Consider the following 23,845-nt stretch of genomic DNA (forward strand, 5'->3'; position numbering starts at 1 on the left):
ACGCGATACCACCGTACACCTATTAGAAATCCAGAATCCAGAATCCAGAACACTGACAACACCGAAGGCTGTTAAGGATGTGGAGTAACAGGAGTTCTCATTCCTTGCTAGTGGGAATGCAAAATGGTACAGCCATTTGGAAGACAACTTGGCAGTGTCTTACAAAACTAAGCATAATCTTATTATTTGATCCAGCAGTTGTGCTCCTTAGCATTTTATCAAAGGAATGGACACCTAACACTTATACAGATACCTGCACACAGATGCTTATAGCAGGTTTGTTCATAATTATGAAGACTTGAAAGCAACCCAGTGGTACTTTAGTAAGGGGTGGGTAAATAAGCTGTGATCCCTACGATGGAATATTACTCTGCACTAAAAGGAAATGAGCTATCAAGCCATGAAAAGGCATAGAGGACCTTAAATGCACATTACCAAGTGCAAGAAGCCAATTGGAAAAGTCTGCTTACTGTATGATTCCAACTATACGACATTCCAGAAAAGGCAAAACTATGGAAACAGTAAAAAGATCACTGGTTGCCAGGGGTAAGGGTGAGGGAGGGATGAATATGTGGGCATGGAAGATTTTTAGGGCAGGGAATCTACTCTGTATGATACTGTAATGGTGGATGCATATCATTCTGTGTTGTTCAAACACAGAATATAACACCAAGAATAAACCCTAATGTAAACTCTGGAACTTAGGTGACAGTGATGTGTTCATAGATTGTAACAAATGTATCATTCTGGTGCAGGGTGCTGATAAGAATGAGCCTTCGTGTGTGGCGGGGGAGGGCAGGGCATATAAGGACTATCTCTCTACCTTCCTCTCAATTTCGTTATGAACCTAAAAACTGCTCTAAAAAGTTGTGTTTATAAACAGAAATAATCCATCTTCTGAGAACAGTATCTGATAACAGGTGCTGTATTTCATATTCCCATGGCTATCCAGAAGAAATCTTTTTCTCTAGATAGCAGTTTTCCATAAGGATTGAAACAGCCGTCCCCCTGTGAAGGAAGAGCCAAAGGGAAGCAACCAGAACAATTCTGCCTTTATGTACTTATTTCATTTGTTCATCTTCTGTTCCCGTATTTATAATTTTTTTTGAAAAAAGACCAGGATAAATTGAGTGAGGAACATTAAAAGTAAAGGTAATAATGTCAGTGAAAAATGAGATTCTTAGGACCCACTCAGGTGCACAATTGTATACCATGTTACCGCATGCCTGCCCTGAGCATGCCCTGGAAGCCCATGTTGTTCAGCTTTTCTACCCTGTATCTACAGAGCACCCAGCTCCTGATGCAGTACATGAGTGAACAAATCAGTTAATCTCAAATATTTCTTGGAAAAAAAAGTGACACTTAAATCTGGTAATATAAAATGAATGAATTTGTGTATATGTTATAAATCATATATTTTGCCAAGTCTTTTATCTTAGTTTTAGCTCATACTAAATAAAATCAGCAAGTTAACTTTGCTCATGCTCTAACATACAACATAGAGGCAAATGATTCAGATTACACAAATGAAAACATAAATGTATTTTTATTTTCCACTCCATTTAACTCAGAGAGCTTGAGGTTTTTATAAGCAGTTACTTCAAGGTTAGATATTTTTAAATTGTCCATTCATGAATTTGTGATTTCTTCTTTTCATTGTTCCTTTTGCAACAGCATATGTCTTTCAGAGGAAAGAAAAATAAGTTATGAGTATATTAAAGTCAGATAAATCACTGAAATTAAAATTACATTTAACTGGCTAATTTTCACTTCCAAGCTTTACAAATCAAGGGAAAATTTAGTCTTTTGACTAAGACTAAGCTTTAAAAATTTTTTCAGACAACTATGTTTATAAATAATCTTTTTTAAAGCTTGAGATATTAAATATGTAGTTTGGGCCAGGCACAGTGGCTCACACCTATAATCCCAGCACTTTGGGAGGCCGAGGCAGGTGGATTGCCTGAGATCAGGAGTTCAAGACTAGCCTGGCCAACATGGTGAAACCCCATCTCTACTAAAAATACAAAAATTAGCCAGGCGTGGTGGTGGGTGCCTTTAATCCCAGCTACTCAAGAGGCTGAGGCAGGAGAATCGCTTGAGTCTGGGAGGTGGAGTTCTGGTGAGCCGAGATTGCACCACTGCACTCAAGTCTGGGTGACAAAGTGAGACCCTGTCTCAAATAAATAAATAGATAAATAGATAGTTTGGAGGGGTACCTTTTAATTTGTAATTAAACAAGTCTGAGGGCCCTTACCTTTTTGACTGAGGCTTAGAATTTTGGTTACCTATGGTATTTGAAATTTTGAAAGCAGAGTAAACATAAAACTTTTTAAAGTTAATTATGAAAAAGAAGAAAAGCTAGACCAAACTATTGATATGTACAACAAAAGATTTTTTTATATTGTGGCTAAAAAGTACATTTTTTAGTAGGCCATTAGTATTTTCAAATAACCTTTAGTGTAACATTGTTATGTTATTTGCTTCTCTGTATTAAAGGTATCTTAAAACTTCTGACGTTTTCTATTCTCCAGTCCATCTGTCTAAAATAGTGCACTCTGGGTCATGAGGTTCTTTCAATTACAAACATGTACCTGTGCCTTAAAACTAAAGCCTGGAAGTGCTTTGGTTAAGCAGGTATAGTTAAAGTTTCCATCTGCGGTTTCATTTCTCCTAATTATTATTTTCTTTGGAAGGCATTCAATTCTATTTTTTCGCAAGGTATCTGAGCGTCCCTTCCCATTGTTAGTTAGGTTTCTACCATAAAAATGTGTAGTCAGGGCTGCCTGGGGCTGCTGGAATCGTATTCCTGGATACAGTCTATGCCTTGACTCACCAGTGGTGTGTGGTCAGTAGGTCCCAGCCTCTTTTCCCTTCCTTTCAATTATTAGGTATTAAGAAGTCTGCACAGCAGCTCCAGGTCCACCGATACTGTTGCTGACTTAGATTGATGATACCCTTGTCTTCTTTGGCCACTTTTAAAAGATTCTTATTTTAACCATTTACCTTGGATATCTTGGGCTATGTTCATGTAAACGACATCTCTTAACATAAATATGAACTATCTCTTGTAATACATATTATGCAACTAAGATAATATTGGCTAATTTTTCATACCGTGAGCCAGGTACTATGTGATCTTTGTATATTAAATAATGGAATCCTTACAACATATGCTTTAGATAGGGAATATAACCATCCCCATCTTATGGACAGGGAAACTGGGACACAGTGGTTCACTGATTTGTCCATTGTCACTTCTAGTAACAGTGCGGGAGGAAGGAGTGGTGGAGTTACGTGGGAGGGGCAATCTCTTGCTCGTTTTGTAAATAGCCTAGTGCAATTCTCTCTGGTAGAACTGTCTGTGATGGTGGAAGTGGTCTCTATCTGCTCTGTCCAGTATACGAGCAGCTAGCCACTGAGGTTACTGAACACTTACAGAATTTAATTTCATTTTAATTGATGAAAATTAAATGAGGCCACATGGGGTCTGGCTATTGTATTGGACAGTACAGCTCTAGAATGATTAACTTTCTTCCAGCAATTCTGGCATAGGACCAGCCTGTAAAACAAGGAGATACCAGAATCATATTGACCTAACGCACATGCACCGTGGGAGCTGCCTTGCTGGTCAGCCTTCTTCCTGTCCTTGCTCTGAGCTACCCTCGACCTTGCCGCCGGTTCCCAACCCATCTGTTTCCGGTCCTCCACGCTCCTCATGCCAGATGCTGCTGCCCTGGGCGTTCTGAGCAGGCGTCTCTCACTAGCTCCTTTGCTTCCTTCCCTGTAAGCCCCAAGCAGCATCTCTTCCCATTCAGTTCTTTTTTTTAGAAATTTTGCTTAATACATAGTTATCTTTCCTGCATTTTTAGGAAAATATATGACAGGTCGCTGAGCCATGTGGAGTCTGAGGATTTTATCCCATTGAGCCATATTTACCCTATCTCTCCTCCACTACAGGATTTCGATTTTGAAAGTGTATGAGAAAGATAATTCAGAATATTTTTCCTATTTCAGAGTCAAAAAATACAAAAGCTTGTTCTGGGCGCCCCATAAGTAGTACCTGCTGGGCATTCTGAACCATAAATATAGTGAGGGTTACTCGGCCATCAGGCATCCTTTCAGCTCCCAAAAATAAACCTAACTTTGGGATATGTGGGAGAGGATGATTTTTGTTTTCCTGAAGTAACCACATTAGACTTTTAATTCTTACTGCCTAGAATTCACCCAGCCCCAGCCCATCCTCCTCACCGGTGTTAATGCCAACAATGTGCTTTTAACGTGATCGCCTCGCAGCAGTAAATCAGGAAACTAGTTTTTGCATGAACCACTTGAAACAGGCTTCAAGTCTCTGGCACAGTTTTCAAAGTAAACTTTTCTAACCAATTATTGGGAGGACTTTAGTTAATGTGAAAAAATTAACTCTTGTAAACAACAACATACTTTCCTCCACACGGGGCATACCCAGCTTCATATTTCTGAAGATGCTTACATTTTTGAAAACTGTTTTTGTCTCTATGAGGAAAGTTTTTAAAAAAATTAATTTGCAAGCATAAAAAATGAGATTCATTTCTGCCATTTAATTACAGTGTTGCTCGCTTTATTTATGTTTAATTATAGCTGATGTAGCCTAGGTATGGACGTAAGATATTAACAAGCCCTTGCTTGTCGGTTTTCTCTAAAAAACTCAAGCACAGATTTTTAGAAACTGAAAGTTGAGGGGAAATATCTCTTCAATGTTGTTTTATTAAAGGAAATTAAAAGTTGATTTCTAAGCACCAGCAACATAAATCTAATTTGTCATTTCCATTTACATGCCCTAGATTTTCCCTTCAAATAACTTCTCCATCCACATTTAAAATTTAACATTTAACTTTTAAAGTTCAAAGGACCGCAGTTAATAACGCACTGGCTGTACAAATAAATAGTGCTTTCAACCCAAGGCCCAGAATGTGTTTCCTGGACGACCAGGGTCTGTGAGTTTTCCCCTGTGGTCTGAAGAGCTGCTCCTCCAACCTGTAGGTAGGACCCGCTTATGTTTTTGTTAAAGGCTGGATTTGCAGAAGGAGAAAAGAGAGAAGGGGATTTGGGGACTGTTTACTTTGAGTCATTTTGCTACTGGAAAACCACCAAATGTGGCTTAAAAGTATTGGGCAGAGTGACAGAGCTACAGCTTGGGTGGAAGTAGCCCAGCTGAATCCAGCCCTCTGCTCCCTTGGGACCAAGATAAGGAAAGCTGCTGACCCCACTCCACCCAGACATCCCCAGCCCAGCCCACCCTGCCTGCCACTCTGCAGCCCAGGAGGACTATATGGCCTCACCACATCGGAGCCCTTGCTGGGGCCGTTACAAGCTATTGCTCCCTAGGATTTTTTTTTAAGTATTTAGGAAATATTGCCTTAAACAATATTTGTTCATCCATTTGTTTATCAGCAGGCATTTATTTCTTATTCACCGGCCTGTTAGATACCAGGCTTTTGGGAAGGAGAGGTGGAGGGAGGCATTGGATACCATGGGTTGTTCACTTCTCATATGATTTTAAGAAGTAAATAGGGGCCCTATAATAATGCCTTTTTATTGCATTATTATTTTATCTATGCATGTATTTTCCCATCTTAAAGTTTATTGATAAAAAATGTCTTCTCAAGGATTTGGGGAAGTACTAGGTACTTCCTTCAAGCTTTTAAGGTACCAGGTCATAATTTCAAGAATACAGACTACAGGGTATTTTAAAACAGAAATGCATTTCTACCATTGATATTAGTGGTGGACCATGCTCCATAAACATAATCACATATCCCTTATCCTGAAGCCCAGGCTAAGGATGGACATACTCTGCCTATACCCTCCTTGCCCTCCCCTCACCAGACACACACACACACGCACACATGCACACACACACACAGACACACACGTGCACACACACACACGCACGCACACACACAGACACACAAACGCGCACACACACACACACTCCTCTTGCCATGATGGGAGGGACAACTCTAGTGCAACTTGGAAAGTGTCAAAGAAAACCCAGAACTGGACAGTGGAAGAGCAGATTTTACTCAGGACTGTTGTAGTAGAGGAAATGAAAGCTCAGTGTAGAACTGGGCTCCACTCCAAATACAGCACAGGCAAGTAGGGATATATAGCCAAGGAGCAGGCTGGGTTTGGCGGATGGAAAATCATGAAGAGGAACCGTCAGGGGTGAGGGAGATTCTGGCTAAAATGACCTCACAGGATTCTTGCTGAAGACAGGCCAGGGTGACCAGGCATCACCTGGGGGATGGTGAGGGTTGAGGAACCTGAGAAGATATTGAGCATGGCCAGATTTAGCCAGGTTTTTGGGAAACTGGGCTCTTGAGGACAGGGCCCAACAGAAAGTGGCTCGTAAGAACCTATCTAGAGTTTGGTCAAGGAGAGAGTCCTTGTCAAAAGGCTAAACTCAAACATAGCTCATTTCATTATTTATTTGCTTACTTGTCTGCCTGCAGCAGAAAATAATATACCTAGGGAAATTACTTCTTTCTATCCCTATGGGGGAAAAAACAAAAAAGATTTGATACTGTTTTCATTTGCTGCATGGTTAGGTCATCTGATCAATACAAATGCAGTGGGCCAAACCTAAATGGATACCCTCTATGTGCCAGGACTTGGGGTGCAGTGGTGCGTAAGAACAGCTCCAGCTCTATCCATGCAAGGGAATACTCTCTATTTGCTGATATGGAGCACTGTCCAAGATGTATGGCATGGGAAAACAAATCTAGTTGCAGAACATTGTTAAATACATGCACTCACGCTAGCAGGATATTTTTGGCAGGTCACCCCAATACCTGTGTTGGGGGAGTAGGAAGTTAAGGAGCAGGGATGGGAAGAAAGGTGTATTGTTTGATTATTTTTGTTAAATCTCATGTGTGTAATAGTTTTTCAGTATACGAATGATAAAAATAAACGAAATGATCTCGGCCAGGGTGATGACACAAGTTTGTGAAGGCAGTGTCAATCTGTGCTAACCAATGTCACCATGGGTTGGAGGCTGTCGAGCTTCCCTTTCAGCTGTTTTCCTTCTTTCTTTTGTTCTCGGTAATTATTTATTGAACTTAATGGGGAAGATTTCAAGGCATTTTAACCACCCAGCTTTACTGAATGAAATGAAAACATCAAAGCAGACATTTATATTGGGGGTAGTTTAGTATTTATATGTAGTTTACTTTATAGCCTGGATTATGAGTAATTACAGAGTCTGTGTTTAAGGTGCATTAGAAATATGACAGTCAACTCAAAAAGCAGTTGCTGTCATGGACTCCATACTGTAATTTAATTCCTTGGAATCACCTTCTTTGAATTTCTAGTTATTTCATGGTTTCTAGTTAATTCAATGTATGGAATGGTCACTTCATCAATTTCTTAGACTTTTATGAACTGCAGGCTATTTTTTAATAGTTTCAAATTAATATTAGGCTTTAAAAATATTACATTTTTGAAAATAGTAAGTACTTTAGAGAAAATCTATTTTAAGTAAAATTTCCCAAATAAACAGTCTTTATGAAAGTTCCCATGAGTATTTGGGATATGATCAATGAATTTTATTATTTTTTCAAAAAATAACCACAAAGACCTCCACCACATGAAGTTGTATGTTCATTTTCAAAAGAGTTGTGACACTCAAAACTTTTAGTCCATTGGATTACTTACACAGTTTCTCAATGGAGGGAGGAGATGACTTGGAGACAGTCAGCAGGACAAGGAGCCACAGTTGAAAGACTGGCAGGAACGCAGGGCTCTTATAGCATGGTGCAGCAGTTGACTCAGATAGGGTTGAATTAAGAATTTGTGTTCCATTAAACTTGTTTTAATTAAGAAAATTATGATTTCTTTTTGAAAGATTCTTAGTCAATAAAAATGTCTTAGATGGAAATTGGGGTCTGATGATCCCCTTATTTCCAGTGAAGCTTTATGATTCTTGAATCAGCAAAGTTGGTTTATTTATTGGATTGTAGAAAATCCAAAATCCTAACACTTATAGGTATAATTTGTTTAGGAAATGTGCACTCCGTGCTTGATTTAGAGTTTAGCACTTTATATGCATTCCCATTTATTCCTGACACAACCTTTAGGGCGGGTATTCTTATCCCCATCTCACAGATGAAGAGACTGAGGATCGGAGAATTCCCAAAATAACTTGGCCAACAAGTGGCAGAGCTGGCATTCAAACTCATATCTCTTTAGATCCAATGTAGGAAAACACATACTTTTCTCCTATGTTGACCTGGCTTGAAACAGAATTTCCGAGGACATTTATTCCCAGTTAACGCACTTCTTTCTCTGCATTCTCCTTTCTCTTTCCCTTTGTTTTCCCTTATACTTCTCCTCCTTCTTCCTTTCCTTTGTTGTGTTTTAAGTCGCACATGAGACTCTTACAACCTCAAGCTGCCTGGATCAAAGTGTGATTTTGAAACACTCTGCTCTTTCCTGAACCTTTGCTGTGGAGAACCCTAGCATGGAAACAAGGTAGAGACCACCCCCAGAAGGTCATGTGCACCTGTGCTTTGATCCCAAGGGACTTTGGGAGTGGGAGGCTCTCTCCTGTACTTCAGAAAGCCTGTGCCTGCACACAAGCTCTCCCAGCAACCAAAGTGCTCAGCAAAAACACAGCTGTCCCAGCCCAGAGCCAGAGTCACAATGATCACCCCACAAAGACCCAGCACAAGTCCAGAGAAATTCTTCTTGAATATGCATCTTTATTGTTTTCCTATTACAGAGTAATGGATGCTTTTTGCAAAAATTACGTTTTGCAGAATTATAAAACTTGAGAGCACCCCGTAATTCTAATCTTCCCCTCCCCGAAAGAGATAGTCCCTGTTAACAATTTTAAAGAAATTCTAACTTGTTAATCAGTTCTTTAAATCAAGTGTTGTTTTTCTCCCCCTCTCCTCTCTGTGCCTCTAATGTAACATTGTGTGGCTGGAGCTCTCAGGAGTGAGGAAGAGTCTGACCTTCCACCTTTTTCTCCTCAGTTCTTTGTTGTGCGCCCTCCTGATGTATGTTTGAAAGACAGGCAGAGTAATTGAAAGGAAGAAAGAAAGTATCACTCACCCAAAATGTGAATGAGTTAATTAGTAAAAATCCAGATGGAAGTGATTCCTCTGAATCCTTTGTTGAGTAGTTTATTAAGTACAGGCAGCACTATCCTTCAAGTTGGTTTTCATTTAATTTTTGGCCAATAAGTACTGCTTAGTTGATATCGTATATAAATATGGATGAAGAAATTAAAATTTGTAAATTTTACAGAAAAAATGGGAATGTTTAACTAGGTGGGACTTGCATTTTAGCATCCAGGGTTTACAAATGAGAAAACTGAGATTTCTTGCAAACCCTTCTTCCTCTGTGGCATCTAGTGTGCATTTGTGGGCTTGCCCAGCCTGCTGCCTGCATGGGTGCCCTTCTTGCTCCTCTTAAGCCACTGTCTGTTTTTTTGTTAATGATGAGTGTTCTATAGAAACCATCACAAAGACCGACAACAGGTGTTACCAACAGTGCGTAGTCCTTCAGCCGCTTCCTGTGGATAAGTAATACGTATATATATATAGTACCTGGCAGGCCCTGTAGTGTAGTGGTTATGAAGCCTGACTCTGGAATTAAGACGACGTAGGTTGAAATCCTGGTTCTAACACTACTTCTGTCACCTAGCCCAAGGTACATAACTTCTCTGACGCTCTATCCCCCAGTCTATGAAATGGGAAAAATGGCAGTGCTGCCCTGATTGGGAAGGAGTATGGATTATTGAGATAATGGTGTAAAGTTCTTGGCCTAGAGTAAGCATAAATGTTGGTACTTACATGAATGTTTTTGTAAACAATGGAATCATACTTCTAATTCTGTATTAAAACTTATTTTTAAAATTGTCGTGAACACAGATCACATCTACATTCTTCTTTTTATAGTTGCGTTATAACTATGTTATATGATATGCCATAGTTTACTGAGTTCTTAAACTTGTGGAAATGATTGTATGTGGGTCAAAGAGTCATTTGTTTTGCCCATTCTTGGAAAACAGTGTGTTCTGATGTTCAAATCTAGAGAAGCTTGAGACCTTTAGTACCACAGAGTTTGTCTCAGCAGGAAGTTAACATCCTTTTAACAAATATGTAAGACTCTTTCTACTCTCAGGAAATACTAAATTGCTAACTATTTCAAGGAGCTCCCCATTTGGATTGATTTCTAGGCTTGTCTGCTAATGAAATTTCTTATGCACTTATCCTCATTTTTGAAAATAACACCCCTGATATCAAAGTACTGATTTTCTGCCTTAGAAGTGAGTGTGTGAATGTTTCCCTGGCTTTAGCTTCTGAGCATGCACATGACTGGCTTAATTAGAGGAGAAGAAGTGCCATAATTCTGCCATCCACTGGTAGTAACACAGCGGTGGGAGCCTGAGAGACCCTTGATTATTCTCATGCTCACGGCTTCTTGAATAAAGTGGATGACTAAGTGGACTTACCGTAGTAAGAGAGACCATTAGCAGTGGAAGACACATTTGAACTTGCTGAAAGAGCTGCCTTTGTGTCTAGGAAGACCGACACTTGGTAATTATTAGGCCAGGTCTTCATTTCATCCTAGCGGTCTTTCCTTTTCACGCTTGCAAATTCTGAATAGCTTTCTATTGCCCGTTAATCCCCACAGGAATGTGGCTTCGGCTATGGGGAGGATGCACAGTGTGTGACGTGCCGGCTGCACAGGTTCAAGGAGGACTGGGGCTTCCAGAAATGCAAGCCCTGTCTGGACTGCGCAGTGGTGAACCGCTTTCAGAAGGCAAATTGTTCAGCCACCAGTGATGCCATCTGCGGGGACTGCTTGCCAGGGTGAGTTGGCCAGTTTCTTTCCCTTGTAATTATTTAATTAAGTAACGTTTAAAAAGGCAATTCCCTTGTTCCATTCTAAACTGGAATGCATGCTGATATTAATCTGAAGATGCTGGTGGAGTATTTGTGACTTCTTTCAGTATTAACCACTGGATTATCCGTGGTACCGTGTGCCATGCATGCAGCAGACACTGGCTATGAAGAAAATGAATAGGCATGCTAACAAAAGATTTCTGTTATGAAAATCTAAGGAGTTCCTACAAATCAATAAAAAAGAAAACTTGGACAAATGGACACAAAAATGAACAAGCAACCCACAAAAGAGGCGACCCATGTGACCGGCAATCCTCTGACAATGTTCACCCTCATTAGCATCAGAGGAGGGCAGGTTACACCATTCAGCCATTCAGCAGAGATGTGCCCAACCACCTTAGGCATTGCTTTACATACTTGGGCTATGTCAGAAAATAAAGTGGCAAAGATCCCTGCCCATGGGGAGCTTATTTCTTACAGGTTTTTTTGTTTGTTTGTTTTGTTCTGTTTTTTTTTGTTTTGAGATGGAGTTTCGCTCTTGTCACCCAGGCTGGAGTGCAATGGCGCGATCTCAGCTCACTGCAACCAGTGCCTCCCAGGTTCAAGTGATTCTTCTGCCTCAGCCTCCCGAGTAGCTGGGATTACAGGCATGCGCCACCATGCCTGGCTAATTTTTTGTATTTTTAGTAGAGACGGGGTTTCTCCATGTTGGTTGGTCTCAAACTCCTGACCTCAGGTGATCTGCCTGCCTCAGCCGCCCAAAGTGCTGGGATTACAGGCGTGAGCCACCATGCCCGGCTTCTTATAGGGTTTTAAAAAATATTTAAATAGTAAATAATAAAGAAGCAAAGTATGCAGAAAGATAGAAGATGATAACTGCTATGGAAGAAACCCTAAGGCAGACAAGGGCGATTGGGCATGGCCACAGTGAGGGGCAGGACAGTGACAGTGTAAATTGGGTCATCAGGATAGGCTTTATTGCAAAGGTGAGATCTGAGCAAAGGCTTGAAGGAGATGAGGCACTGAGCCAAGCAGAGAGGTGGGGAAGAGCACCTCAGACAGAAGGAACCTCTAGCAAGAGGTTCTCAGGTGGGCATCCACCTGATGTGGGTAAAAAATTGCCAGGAGGCCAAGGGAGTGGCAGAGAGAGGGAGGCGTGCAGTACACCGAGTTACAGAGAGCAGGGGAAGGGGTGGGCAGGTGCGAACGCAGAAGACTTAAATAGACTTGTCAATAAGGCAGCCAGGTCCAGGGAAAGGAGAGGGACCACACCTGGGCCAGGGGGAGTACCAGGGAGGAGGAAGTTAAATTCCTGACTGCTTCTAAGTAACTGTGGGATGGATTAATACAGACAGCTGGAGGAGAGAGTCTGGATGAAGAGCTGGACTCAGAGTGACAAGGTGGGTGATCTGTAAGGCAGGGAGAAGCCATTGCTACACCAAGTATGCAGAGAACGGGATGAAGCAGAATATCCTTAGAGCTTAATGGAGATAGAGTGGAGCCAGAGTTACTGACCAAAGACAGAAGAGAGAGGAAGCAGAAACCCTAGAGCATCAGAAACCAGTCTGTATTGCAAAAGTAAGAAACAACCAGAAATTGCATTGCAGGAGCAGCAAACATTTATTACTTGCAATGTACCAGGCACCCAGCCAAGTACTTTTCATGAATTATTTTCTATACTTTTCACAATGTTTTAAGAAGGAAGACACTGAGACTTATTAAGGATTAAGATTATTCAGGCAAGATCACCTAACCTGTGTGTGGTGAGTCTGGGAGTCACATCATGGGAGTCTAACATCAGAATTCGTGCTCCAAGGCACTACAGACAAAAGACTCTGACTGGATCGACCACAAGATCAGAGTGGTTTTGACCAGATGTCCCGGGGGTGGGGTCTTGTTGAGGCCAGAGGGAAGATAAAGCTCTGGGCCTGAAGGGTGGAAACAGAGTAGAAAATAGGCTGGTGGGTCCCACGTGGTCATATACAGAGACACAGCACCTAGGGAGCTGTAAGATGTAGTGGGCTAACACCAAAAGTACAAGCAGCAAAAGAAAAAATAGCTCTGTTGGACTTTATCAAAAAACCCTTTGAAGTACAAAACACAACCACACAACCCACAAAATAGGAGAAAATACTGGCAAATCATATGTCTGGTAAGGAACTATCTTAAGTAGAATATGTCCTCACATATTCTTACAACTCAATAATAAAAAGACAAATAATTCAATTAAAATAACAATGAAGGATTTGAATAGACATCTCTCCAAAGAAATATACAAATGGCCAATAAGCACATGAAAAGTTGCCCAACATCATTAACAATCAGGGAAATGCAAATCAAACCCACATTCTTCAACCCCACTAAGATAGCTATAGCAAACAAAAACCAGACAGTAACTGGTGATGACGTGGAGAGATTGAAACCCTCATACACTGTTGGTGGGAATGGCAAAGGGTACAGCCAGGTTGGAAAACCGTCTGGAGTTCCTTCAGAAAGTTAGACATAGAGTTACCATGTGACCTGACAGTTTGACTCTTAGGTATATAACTAAGAGAACTGAAAACACATCCACACAAAAACTTGTACACTAGTGTTCATAGAGTACTAGTGTACAAGAGTACTAGTGCTAGTACTAGTGTACTAGCAGTTTAAATAATAGCCAAAAAACTGAAACAACCAAGCTCTGGTTTGAATGTGTCCCCTCCAAAATTCAGGTGTTGCCAATGTGATTGTATTAAGAGGTGGGGCCTTTACGAGGTAATTAGGTCATGATGGGCCCTCCCCTCACAAAGATGTCCTGATAAAGGGGCTTGACAGAGGGAATTTTTTCCTTTTATTTCCCTTCCACCTTCTACCACGTAAGGACACAGCATTTCTTCCCTCTGCAGGGTGCAGCAGAAAGGCCCTCACCAGACACCAGATACTGGCATCTTGATCTTAGACTTCCCAGCCTTCAGAACTATGAGAAATAAATTTCTGTTATTTATAAATTACCTAGTCTGTGATATTCTATTACAGCAGCACAAAACTGACTAAGACAAACCCAAGTGTCTATCAACTGATAAATGGAAAAACCAAATGGGATATATTCAAACAATGAAATATTATTCATCAGTAAAAAGGAAGGAAATGCTGACATATGCTATGAGATGGATGAACCTAGAAAACATTAATGCTAAGTGAAATAAGCCAGTCACCAATGATGGCATATTACATGATTCTATTGAAATGTCCAGAATGGGCAAATCTATAGGGACAGAAAGGAAATTAGTGTTGCCTAAGGGCTGGGGTTGGGGAGAGTTGGGAATGGGAGGTGACTAATAAGGTTATGAGGCTTCTTTGGGGGATGATGAAAATGTCCTAAAATTGATTGTGGTGATGGTTGTACAACTCTGTGAATATATGGAAAACCATCCAATTGTACACTTTAAATGGGTGAATTGTGTGGTATATAAAGTATAAGTCAATAAATCTGTGCCTTCAAAAAAAAGGAATGGTCTATAATCTCAGACCTGTGACGATATCTATGGATAGCATTACCCAGAGTTTTGATCTTGTGCAAATCTAATTGAGGACATGAACTGAACATCTCACACACCTCTGTTGTTTGTGTTCTCCAGTTCTCTCATAAAAGCCTGTCTGTGCGTGTGTACTCTCTACATCTGGGGGTAGGGAAATGAGGAGGTCTTCAGGGGATGTACAGGCTGAGATAGGCAGTGCCCGGGGAGGGTGGGGAAAGGCCTGACCTAGGACTGGGATTTTATAGAGCCCACACAGGGCTGTGCTGCCAGAGTAGGGGAGCAGGTCTGCCTGGAACACCACCTGCCTGGTTCCTCCTGCTTCCCCGTGGTCGTTGTCATTTGAGCCTGCTGCTCTAGTTTCTACAGTGTTTGTTTATTTTTTAAGTAAATACTTAGCTATAGGAAAGTTATAAGTGAATAGACAGTTGAGTGATGTTTCACAATTTATTTATATGATTACTTTAAAATCCCATTTTTTTCTAAGTCAGCATTAGTATATGAGGCAGGTGTAATTACATAGTGACTTTTACCCAGGTCTTTTCAAAGTGTTTTCAAAGTATTCTTCCAGTTTAACTGTACTTCTGTGAAGAAACCAAATAGTTGAAACCCATTTTATAAACAGAAAAACTGAGGCAGAAAGACGTGAGCAAAATACATATTGCTCCCCAAAAAGCAATGCAGAAGTCAGGCAGAAGGCGGGCATTGCTCTTTTTGGTGCCACTCTGCCTCCTGCGGCCTCATTCTCTAGCAAGAACCTACTGCTGTCCATAGGCCCAGGCCCCCCAGGACACCAGCTGCTTCCCTCTCAGTAGCAGGTAGGGTGTGGAAATCATCTGTCCTCTGTGCCCACAATTTGAGTCATTCGAGAGAGCCAGTCCCCTTATTCCCACATCTGCTCTGTGACTTTAGACCGGTCATTTAACTTCTCTGACATGCACTCTTCTCACCGGTAAAATGACCACGCTGTAAGAATCCACCCTGCAGAATTGTTAGAAGGATTAGAAATAGAACGCATGTAAAGTGCCTAGCAGAGTGCCTAAGCCATAGGAAGCCCTAATGGAATATTGGACATTACTGCCAATTGATGATTTTGGGGGCCAGTGAAAACTTGGCATGACTTTTTCAGAGGGTGCCCAACAGGCCTCCAAGTTCCTCTGCCAGCACCCGTTTCCTGATTCCTTCCTGTCTCAGGGGAACTGGAACCCGCCCTGAAGAGTCGGCTGGCCCCTGCCAGCTCTTTGCTTCTTCTGGTGACAATGACAACTAACATTGAGCACTTACTATCATCCAAACCACTCTGTAAAGTAGGGATTCCTACCACCCCCCTCTTAACAAAGAGGGAAACTGGTTCTCGGAGTGGATAAACGACTTCCCAGAATCACCCAGTTTGTAAATGAAAGGACTGGAATTCACCTCGCAGCTCCTCTGCCCCATGCTTAGGTGCGTGTCTGATATCACTAGGAGGTCACCGCTGGGGCTTCCGTGATTGATTGATGGGAATCACAGGGACTGCCTCCGCCCGTCTGTGCTGTGTGCCCACTTCACCCTCACCCTACCCTCAGCAGACCCCTTGCTCCTGGAAGCTGCCTGAGTTGCCTGGGTTTTCGCATCCTCTTGCCTCAGCTCTCTGGTCTGTGCTCAGGGTGTTCCCTGGTAACCATGACACTGTTTAGGAGACCTAGACTCTTACTCTAATGATTAATCGTGTCATTAGCATTTGTTCACCTTCAAATAAGGGGCCATTGCTGTGGATTGCTGAGGAACACAAATAGCAGGTTGACTAACCACCAAGGTGCTAGCAAGAGCCCAGGACAGAGCAACGCTGTCATCCAGTGTCTCACAGACACTTCAGAAAATCCCGCCCTGACTTGACTGTGATTCACAGGGCATAGTAACTGCCTTCAACCTTGTGTTAAGTGAGGTCATTGTAAAACCAGAGCTGTTCTATGGCATGTCATCTCCTTGCAGAAATGCACTCATTGAGTGAAGAATAAACGGTCTACAGCCAGATTTTCTTAAAATAGCAGTTTTCAAACACTGGCTAACCAGTGCTATTTGGATTCAGTTCAGTTAAAAATTCCTCTTCACTGGGAGGCTGAGGCAGGTGAATTACTTGAGCTCAAGAGTGTGACATCAGCCTGGGCAACATGGCGAAACCCCATCTCTAAAAAAAAAATACAAAAATTAGCAGGGCATGGTGGCTGGTGCCTGTAATCCCAGCTACTTGGGAGGCTGAGGGAGGAGAATTGCTTGAACCTGGGAGGCAGATGTTGCAGTGAGCTGAGATCATGCCACTGCACTCCAGCCTGGGCGACAGAGCGAGACTCCCTCTCAAGAAATAAATGAACGTTAATTAATTAATTAAAAAATAAAAATGGTCATTCAAAACATGACAACCTTCTAGCCTCATTTGTCTCATGGTCCTCAAACTTTAAAAAAAAATTGTGGCAAATATATTTTCTTTGATTGTCAGGGAAAGCTCAGACCTCTAGACTGTTTTGTCACAATTAGAATTATTTTTAAAATGTTAAGTAGTGTCTATGCTTGATCCTCAATACCTTCCATTTTCCTAACTTTTTAAGTGTTAAAAGATGAATTTCTGTATCCCCAATATTTGTTCTTGTGAATGTTGGATATTAGATTTTTAAACTTTTTTTGCTTTTTACATGAAATGAGTTTTTATGTATAAAACACTATTTTGTGCTTTCTTGATATTTAATTCAATGAACTTCTATTGGGCAAGTTTTCTGGCTGAAAAGATAAAAAGTATTAGTCTGGATGTGTTACAATGTTTGGCAAGACTTCTTAAAGAAGAAAGCTCCTTTATATTGTCTTGTGATTTTTTAAAAAATTGTATATGCATTTTTTATTGTGGTAAAAAACACATAACATAAAATTTACCATCTTAACCATTTTTAGGTGTGCAGTTCAGTAGAGTTAAGTATATTCACATTGTTGTGAAACAGATCTCCAGAACTTTTTCATCTTCTCAAGCTGAAACTCTATACCCGTTAAACAACTCCCCTTTGCTTCTTCCCCCAGCCCCTGGAAACCACCTTTTTTCTGTTTCCGTGAATTTGACTACTCTTAAGTGCCTCATATAATTGGAGTCATTCAGTATCTGTCTTTTTATGACAGGCTTTTGTCACTTAGCATCATGTCCTCAAGGTTTATCCATGTTGTAGCATGTGATAGGAACCCCTCCTACTTGTTAAGACTAATACTATTTCATTCTGTGAAATATTTTGTTTATCCATATTCATCAGTGGACATTTGGGTTTCTTCTGCCTTTTGGCTACTGTGAATAGTGCTGCAATGAATACAGGCATGGAAGTGTCTCTTCAAGACCCTGATTTGAGTTCTTTTAGATATAGACACAGTAGTGGGATTGCTGGATTATATGGTAGTTCTGTTTTTAATGTTTTGAGGAACCTACGTGCTGTTTTCCATAGCGGCTGCACCATTTTATAGTCCCATCAGCAGTATACAAGGGTTCCAGTTTCTTCACATCCTTGTCAACACTTGTTATTATCTGTTTGTTTGTTGTTATTGTTTTGATAGTAGCCATCCTTATGGGTGTGAGGTGATATCTCATGTGGTTTTGACTTTTCAGTTCAGGGATGATTAGTGATGTTGAACATGTTTTTATATACCTGTCAGCCATGTGAGATATTTCTCCAAAGACATCTCTCTGGAGAAATGTCTATTCAAGTCCCTTGCCCATTTTTAAATTAGGTTGATTTTTTAATTGATGAGTTTATAGGAATTCTTTATATATTATAAATATTAACCCTTTATCAGACATATGATTTGCAGATATTTTCTTCCATTCCATAGGAATGTTTATGTCCTCTGATTTTAAGTTTAATGTCCCATTTGTCAATTTTTTTCTCTTGTTTCCTATGGTTTTGGTGTCATATCTAAGAAATCATTGCCATATCTAATGTCATGAAGCTTTTCCTCTATATTTTCTTCTAGGAGTTTTGTAGTTTTAGGTCTTACTTTTAGGTCTTTAATCTGTTGCATGTGGATGTCCAGTTTCTCCAACATTCCTTAAAGAGACTGTTCTTTCCTTACTGAGTGGTCTTGGCACCTTGTTGAAAGTCATTGACCATATACACAAGGGTTTACTTCTGGGCTGTCTTGTCTATTCCACTGGTCTAGTTGTCTGTCTTTATGCCAATACCACATTATTTTGATTATTGTTGCATTGTATTAAGTTTTGAAATCAGGAAGTATGAGTCCTCGAACTTTGTTTTTTTTTTTTTTAATTTTTACTTCCTAAATTCCAAAATGAGTAATTTTATTAATATCAGTGGGAAGTCACTGTATTATATATCCTTTGGAAAGATTGTCATAATCAAGTGAAAATAGAATGTTGAGCAATTTCTGAATGTATCTGGGCATTTGAGATAACTTACCTAGTTTCAAATGCAAATTTTGCTTCTATCATAAATTATACAGATTTGCTACTACATTATGCAGTTTCACAAAATAATTGCATCTATCTGTCCTTTGTAGACTTGTTCTCTATATTACTATTTTTGTCATAGAAAATGTTATATATATGAAAAAAAGGAAATCACTTGAATTCCCACAATCTAGAAATAGTCATTGTTCATATACAGTATATAATATATACACATAACTTTTTTTTTTTTTTTTGAGATGGAATTTCACTCTTGTTGCCCAGGCTGGAGTGCAATCTTGGCTCACTGCAACCTCTGCCTCCCAGGTTCATGTGATTCTCCTGCCTCAGCCTCCTGAATAGCTGGGATTATAGGTGCCCACCACCATGCCCAGCTAATTTTTTGTATTTTTAGTAGAGACGGGGTTTCACCATATTGGCCAGGCTGGTCTTGGACTCCCGACCTCAGGTGATCCACCTGCCTCAGCCTCCCAAAGTGCTGGGATTACAGGCGTGAGTCACTGCGTGTGGCCACACACAACTATTTTTATATGTATTGGTAAAGAATCTGAGAAAATTGATAACAAAAGTGTGTGCCTGCACAAAATGGAATTATATGCATTCCTTTGTTTTCACTTAATGATATTTCATGACTTTTTAAAAATATGTATGGTAAGTCTTCATCATCATTTTTAAAGGACACCTGGCATTCCATTGCCTTGAGTCTACCCTGATTGGTTATTGGTGGACATTGGGATTGTGCCTAATTAGCTTTTTTCCTTTTATAAACAATGGTGTGATTGTATTCTTTTTTTTTTTTTTTTTTTTTTTTTTTTGAGACAGAGTCTTGCTCTTTTGCCCAGGCTGGAGTGCAGTGGCGCTATCTCAGCTCACTACAAGCTCCACCTCCCGGGTTCACGTCATTCTCCTGCCTCAGCCTCACGAGTAGCTGGGACTACAGGCGCCCACCACCACGCCCGGCTAATTTTTTGTATTTTTAGTAGAGATGGGGTTTCACCATGTTAGCCAGGATGGTCTCGATCTCCTGACCTCGTGGTCTGCCCACCTCGGCCTCCCAAAGTGCTGGGATTACAGGTGTGAGCCACCACGCCCGGCCTGTATTCTTACACATACATCTTCACCCAGTTGATTATTTCTTTAGGATGAGTTTCTAAATATGAAATTACTAGATAAGAAGTGTAAACTATTTTATTGAGTTCTAGTGACAGATTGCTAAATTGCCCTCCTAAAAGTGGCAATTTATGTTCCCACAGGCAATATATACATATACCTATTGGCCTACACTCACACCAGCACTTTACTAATTTTCTAAGTAAAAATGATATATTTTCATTTTAATTTGAATGTACTTGATTAATAATGAAGTTAAACATTTTCATCTTAATTTTTTAAAAAAATTTAATTGCATCATGCTTTTCAGCTTAATTATGAAATTTTTAAATTATGAAACATTCTTCTTTTGGGAATGAAAGCTCTTTACTTATTTTTCAATTATAGTGTTCATTTCCACCATCATGATTTTTAAGTTTTACCTTATAGACTGAAGGTATAGACAGTACTATAATTAGGACAATTTTTCAGTCTTTGTTTGCCCATTACCTATTATTGATGATGCTATATTTATTTATTTTTGCCCTTCAGATGTCTTTAAAATCTCTCTGTGTGTGTGTGTGTGTGTGTGTGTGTGTGTGTGTGTGTGTGTGGTTGCTGTTCATCTCTTCCACTCTGACTCCTGGTTTCTTGTTATGCTTAGAAGGACATTCCCGTATCAAGATTGTATGAGTATTTCCCTACATTTTTCCATTGCTTTTATGGTTGCTTGGTTTTTTGGTGTCTGAATTCCAATGCTAAAACCTAGTTCTTTATTCATTTATAAGGTGTTTTGTAGTTTAAGTTTCAATAGAAATGCCGAAGACCACTGACTTTATATTCCCCCACCTGCACCCCCACCCAAATATAGAAGAAGTGCACTGAGAAGCATCTGCAAAGTTACGTTTAGGAGAATTGATATTTCTTAAGTGTCCACTGCTTCCTCTTCAAAAATGTGTCTACCTAAGATACTATTATTTAAGCCTCTGTGTACTTTTAACCATAGAACTGGTAATGGAGACTGCTGGTAATTTATGACCACAACTGTAAGCTTAGATGAAAGAGCTAACAAGGAGTATTTTCCTTTCTCTTCTAGATTTTATAGGAAGACGAAACTTGTCGGCTTTCAAGACATGGAGTGTGTGCCTTGTGGAGACCCTCCTCCTCCTTACGAACCGCACTGTGAGTGAACACAACACAGGCAGAGCCAAGGGGACACCTGGCCTTTTGAAAAAGTTTAAATTTGTAAACGTTTCTTCTCTGGCAAATGGAGCCAAATCTGTCTCTCCTGTGGGGTGTACAGTGTGTCCTCTTTTATCAGGCCTCTAAGCAGGACAGAAAGCCCCTTTGTTGTGTGCCTCAGTCAGCAAACTGGGCCCAGGGATTTGAATCTGAGTGGAGTGCAGACATTTTGCCACTGCTCAGCTCCATCTGAAGCCTTCCCTGGCACCCTGGGTCTGTAATTCAGGCGACTTTGAATAACCAGGCAGCTCACATCCTCACTCTTAGGTCTTCGTGCCCTGGCCCCGTGAATTCCTGGATTTTCCTTTCCTAGTCCCCAGACAGGATCATATGGTGGCATCTCTGCCTTCCCAGAAAAGTTCCTCTCTGTGAGTCACCTGCCCTCACTGTGTGTCACTAAATGGAACTTAGTTCACTTCATCCATTCCTTCTTTTCTCTCATTTAACAAATAAATGAGAAAAGAGAACTCCATTGCATGCTGGGGATACAACTGTACATGAGAAAATTGTGCCTTTTCCTCTTTACGTTAACATTAGTTACTCCTTTTGGCTATGTATTTTGTGTAGATATAAAAGGTATTTGTTTCAAGTTATCAACCAGCATCAATTTTGAATAGGAAGAAGAGTGGCCTCTCACTCTTTTTAATCCTAAATACAAACCTGGTCAATAAAAACCCACAGGAAGGGAACCGGTGAGTGGCCCCTATGTGGCAGAGCACGCTTGTCTGTGCCACAGCAGGGCTCAGGAGAGCCACACTTCACGGCTCAGGGGAGAGCAAAGGGCAGGAGGGAGGTTGGAGGAGGCTGCTTTATCCCACACACAGGTCGCTCATGCCTTTCTGGGGAGCATTGTTTTGATGTCATTTTCAATGCATGGGCTCTGTCCTCTTGCTTTTTGCTATGGTAAAAGTCCCCTCTGAACTAATTGAAAGTTAGTGCATCATTTGATAAGGTCACATAGTACTTCTCTTTCCAAGAGTGTCATGGAATTTTGCAGTCCATATTAGTGTGTCCTTTACCAAAATGCATTATTTTCTATTCTTCATTTGAAGTGATAGAAAAGCAAAAGAAGTTGGAATATTTTCTTTTATGGAAAATATATATTGATCCTCATTTTTATAATAGGTAAACATTCACCAAATAATTCATCGTAAATAACAAATGCAATATTGAATGCCTGTTATCAGTCACAATGCATACGCTTTACTTATTTTGTTTTACTTACTTTTCTCAATAATCCTATCATCAGTCCAAATTTGTCAATGAGAACACTAGTCCAGAGAGGTGAATCCTGTTCCGTTGTTGGCTGCTAAGTGCCAGAGACAATATTCAAATTCCAGTCCAATTCTTTCTACCACAATCTACTGTCTCCCTAAGCTCCCTAAGGAAAACTAAGCTATCTCATCTCTCCTACACATTGACTCTTTCTTGTGTTGTTTGCTTTAATATTCATCACTTAAAGAAAACGCTAAAAATCTAACATGTCAGAGACACTGGAGGAGTGTCTTTATGCCACGACACAACCCATCAAAGGACAAGCCTCTTGCCAGTTTAACATGCAGTGACCTGGGCCTGCCTGTGGGTCAGCCCAGCCACTATTCTGTCAGGAAGGTGAGTTAAAATCATGCACTGCAGCCCAGACTGCTGCACAGAGATTCCGTGAAGTCGGTGTTGCCACTTTAGAGTCAGAAAGTCTTAGGGTTTTTTTCCCGTTAGTTTATTGGATTTTTATTTAATACAGTCAAGTCAAAACTCTGAGGCTTTGGGATTTTCTGCCTTCTGGGTTCTGGCTAAACTCAGATAGCACAAATTTGCCTTTGAAGGTAGATCTCACCTGTAACTTTTAGTGTCTTGTGAAGTCCTTAGTAATTTAGTGTTGTGTGAAGTCCTTAGTATTTTAAAAAGAAAATTAATCAGTATATATATATATACATATATGTGTGTGTGTGTATGTTTCTTCCTATATGAAACTTTTTAGAAAGCAAGGAAGAATAAGCTATTTGTCAAAGTAAAACTTGCAGTGTGCACAGCTGATAGCTTTTCAAATCACAAAGCAAGACAGGCTGGTAGTCTTCAGTGAGCATGAGTCCTTATCTCTGTAAAAGAAAGTTTGCTGCCTTTGGCACAGTTCTTGGCAGTAATTCCAGAACACAACTAATCTCCTCAAAAGAGATTTTGGAGTCTTTCGGGAAAATTTTGTAAGGCGCCTTATGTTTTCGTTTCTTCCACTTTGGGCTTTTTTTTTTTTTAGCTCATCACAAAGAGCTACTGCTTCAGTGATTTTTTTTCCCCCCTGAGGAGTTCCTGTGCTACTTAGATTCTCAGCTAGAAGAAAGTGACACCTCTCAAGCTAACGTAAGGAATGGGGTTTGTTTCAAGGACATGCCTGGTAGTGGGAGAGGCAAGAACTCTCTGGAACCAGGAGTAGCTCTCCCTGGGGGTCCCGGGTGGCTCGGAGTCTGGTGGCACACCGCGCCTTTGCAGAAGGAGACCCTGTATGCTGCATGCTCTGCAGCAGCTCTCTGGGTCTGCAGGGCTGTCTGTCCTAACCTAATGGGTCTCTTTGCTCTGGATTTCCCATTTCTGTCAGCTCCCCCAGGGACCACCCCATTACCACGCCTGTCTGTGGCTAGTGACCTGAGCCAGCACTCACCTCCTGGAGGGCTAGGTCT

The 23,845-nt window shown here is 40.6% G+C and overlaps 1 protein-coding gene across 1 annotated transcript in view; it reads left to right on the forward strand.

Moving 5' to 3' along the window:
• TNFRSF19 (TNF receptor superfamily member 19) overlaps positions 1-14,382 on the forward strand; it is a 49,272-nt gene extending 34,890 nt beyond the window's left edge. The window contains 2 exon segments of the mRNA NM_001131945.1: positions 10,681-10,859; positions 13,781-14,382. Of these exon segments, the coding sequence (NP_001125417.1) occupies positions 10,681-10,859; positions 13,781-13,928 (327 nt within the window). The 3' untranslated portion in view covers positions 13,929-14,382.
• Positions 14,383-23,845: the final 9,463 nt, after the last annotated feature.

This window comes from Pongo abelii, chromosome 14, assembly GCF_028885655.2.
Source record: "Pongo abelii isolate AG06213 chromosome 14, NHGRI_mPonAbe1-v2.0_pri, whole genome shotgun sequence".
Classification (NCBI taxonomy): Eukaryota; Metazoa; Chordata; class Mammalia; order Primates; family Hominidae; genus Pongo; species Pongo abelii.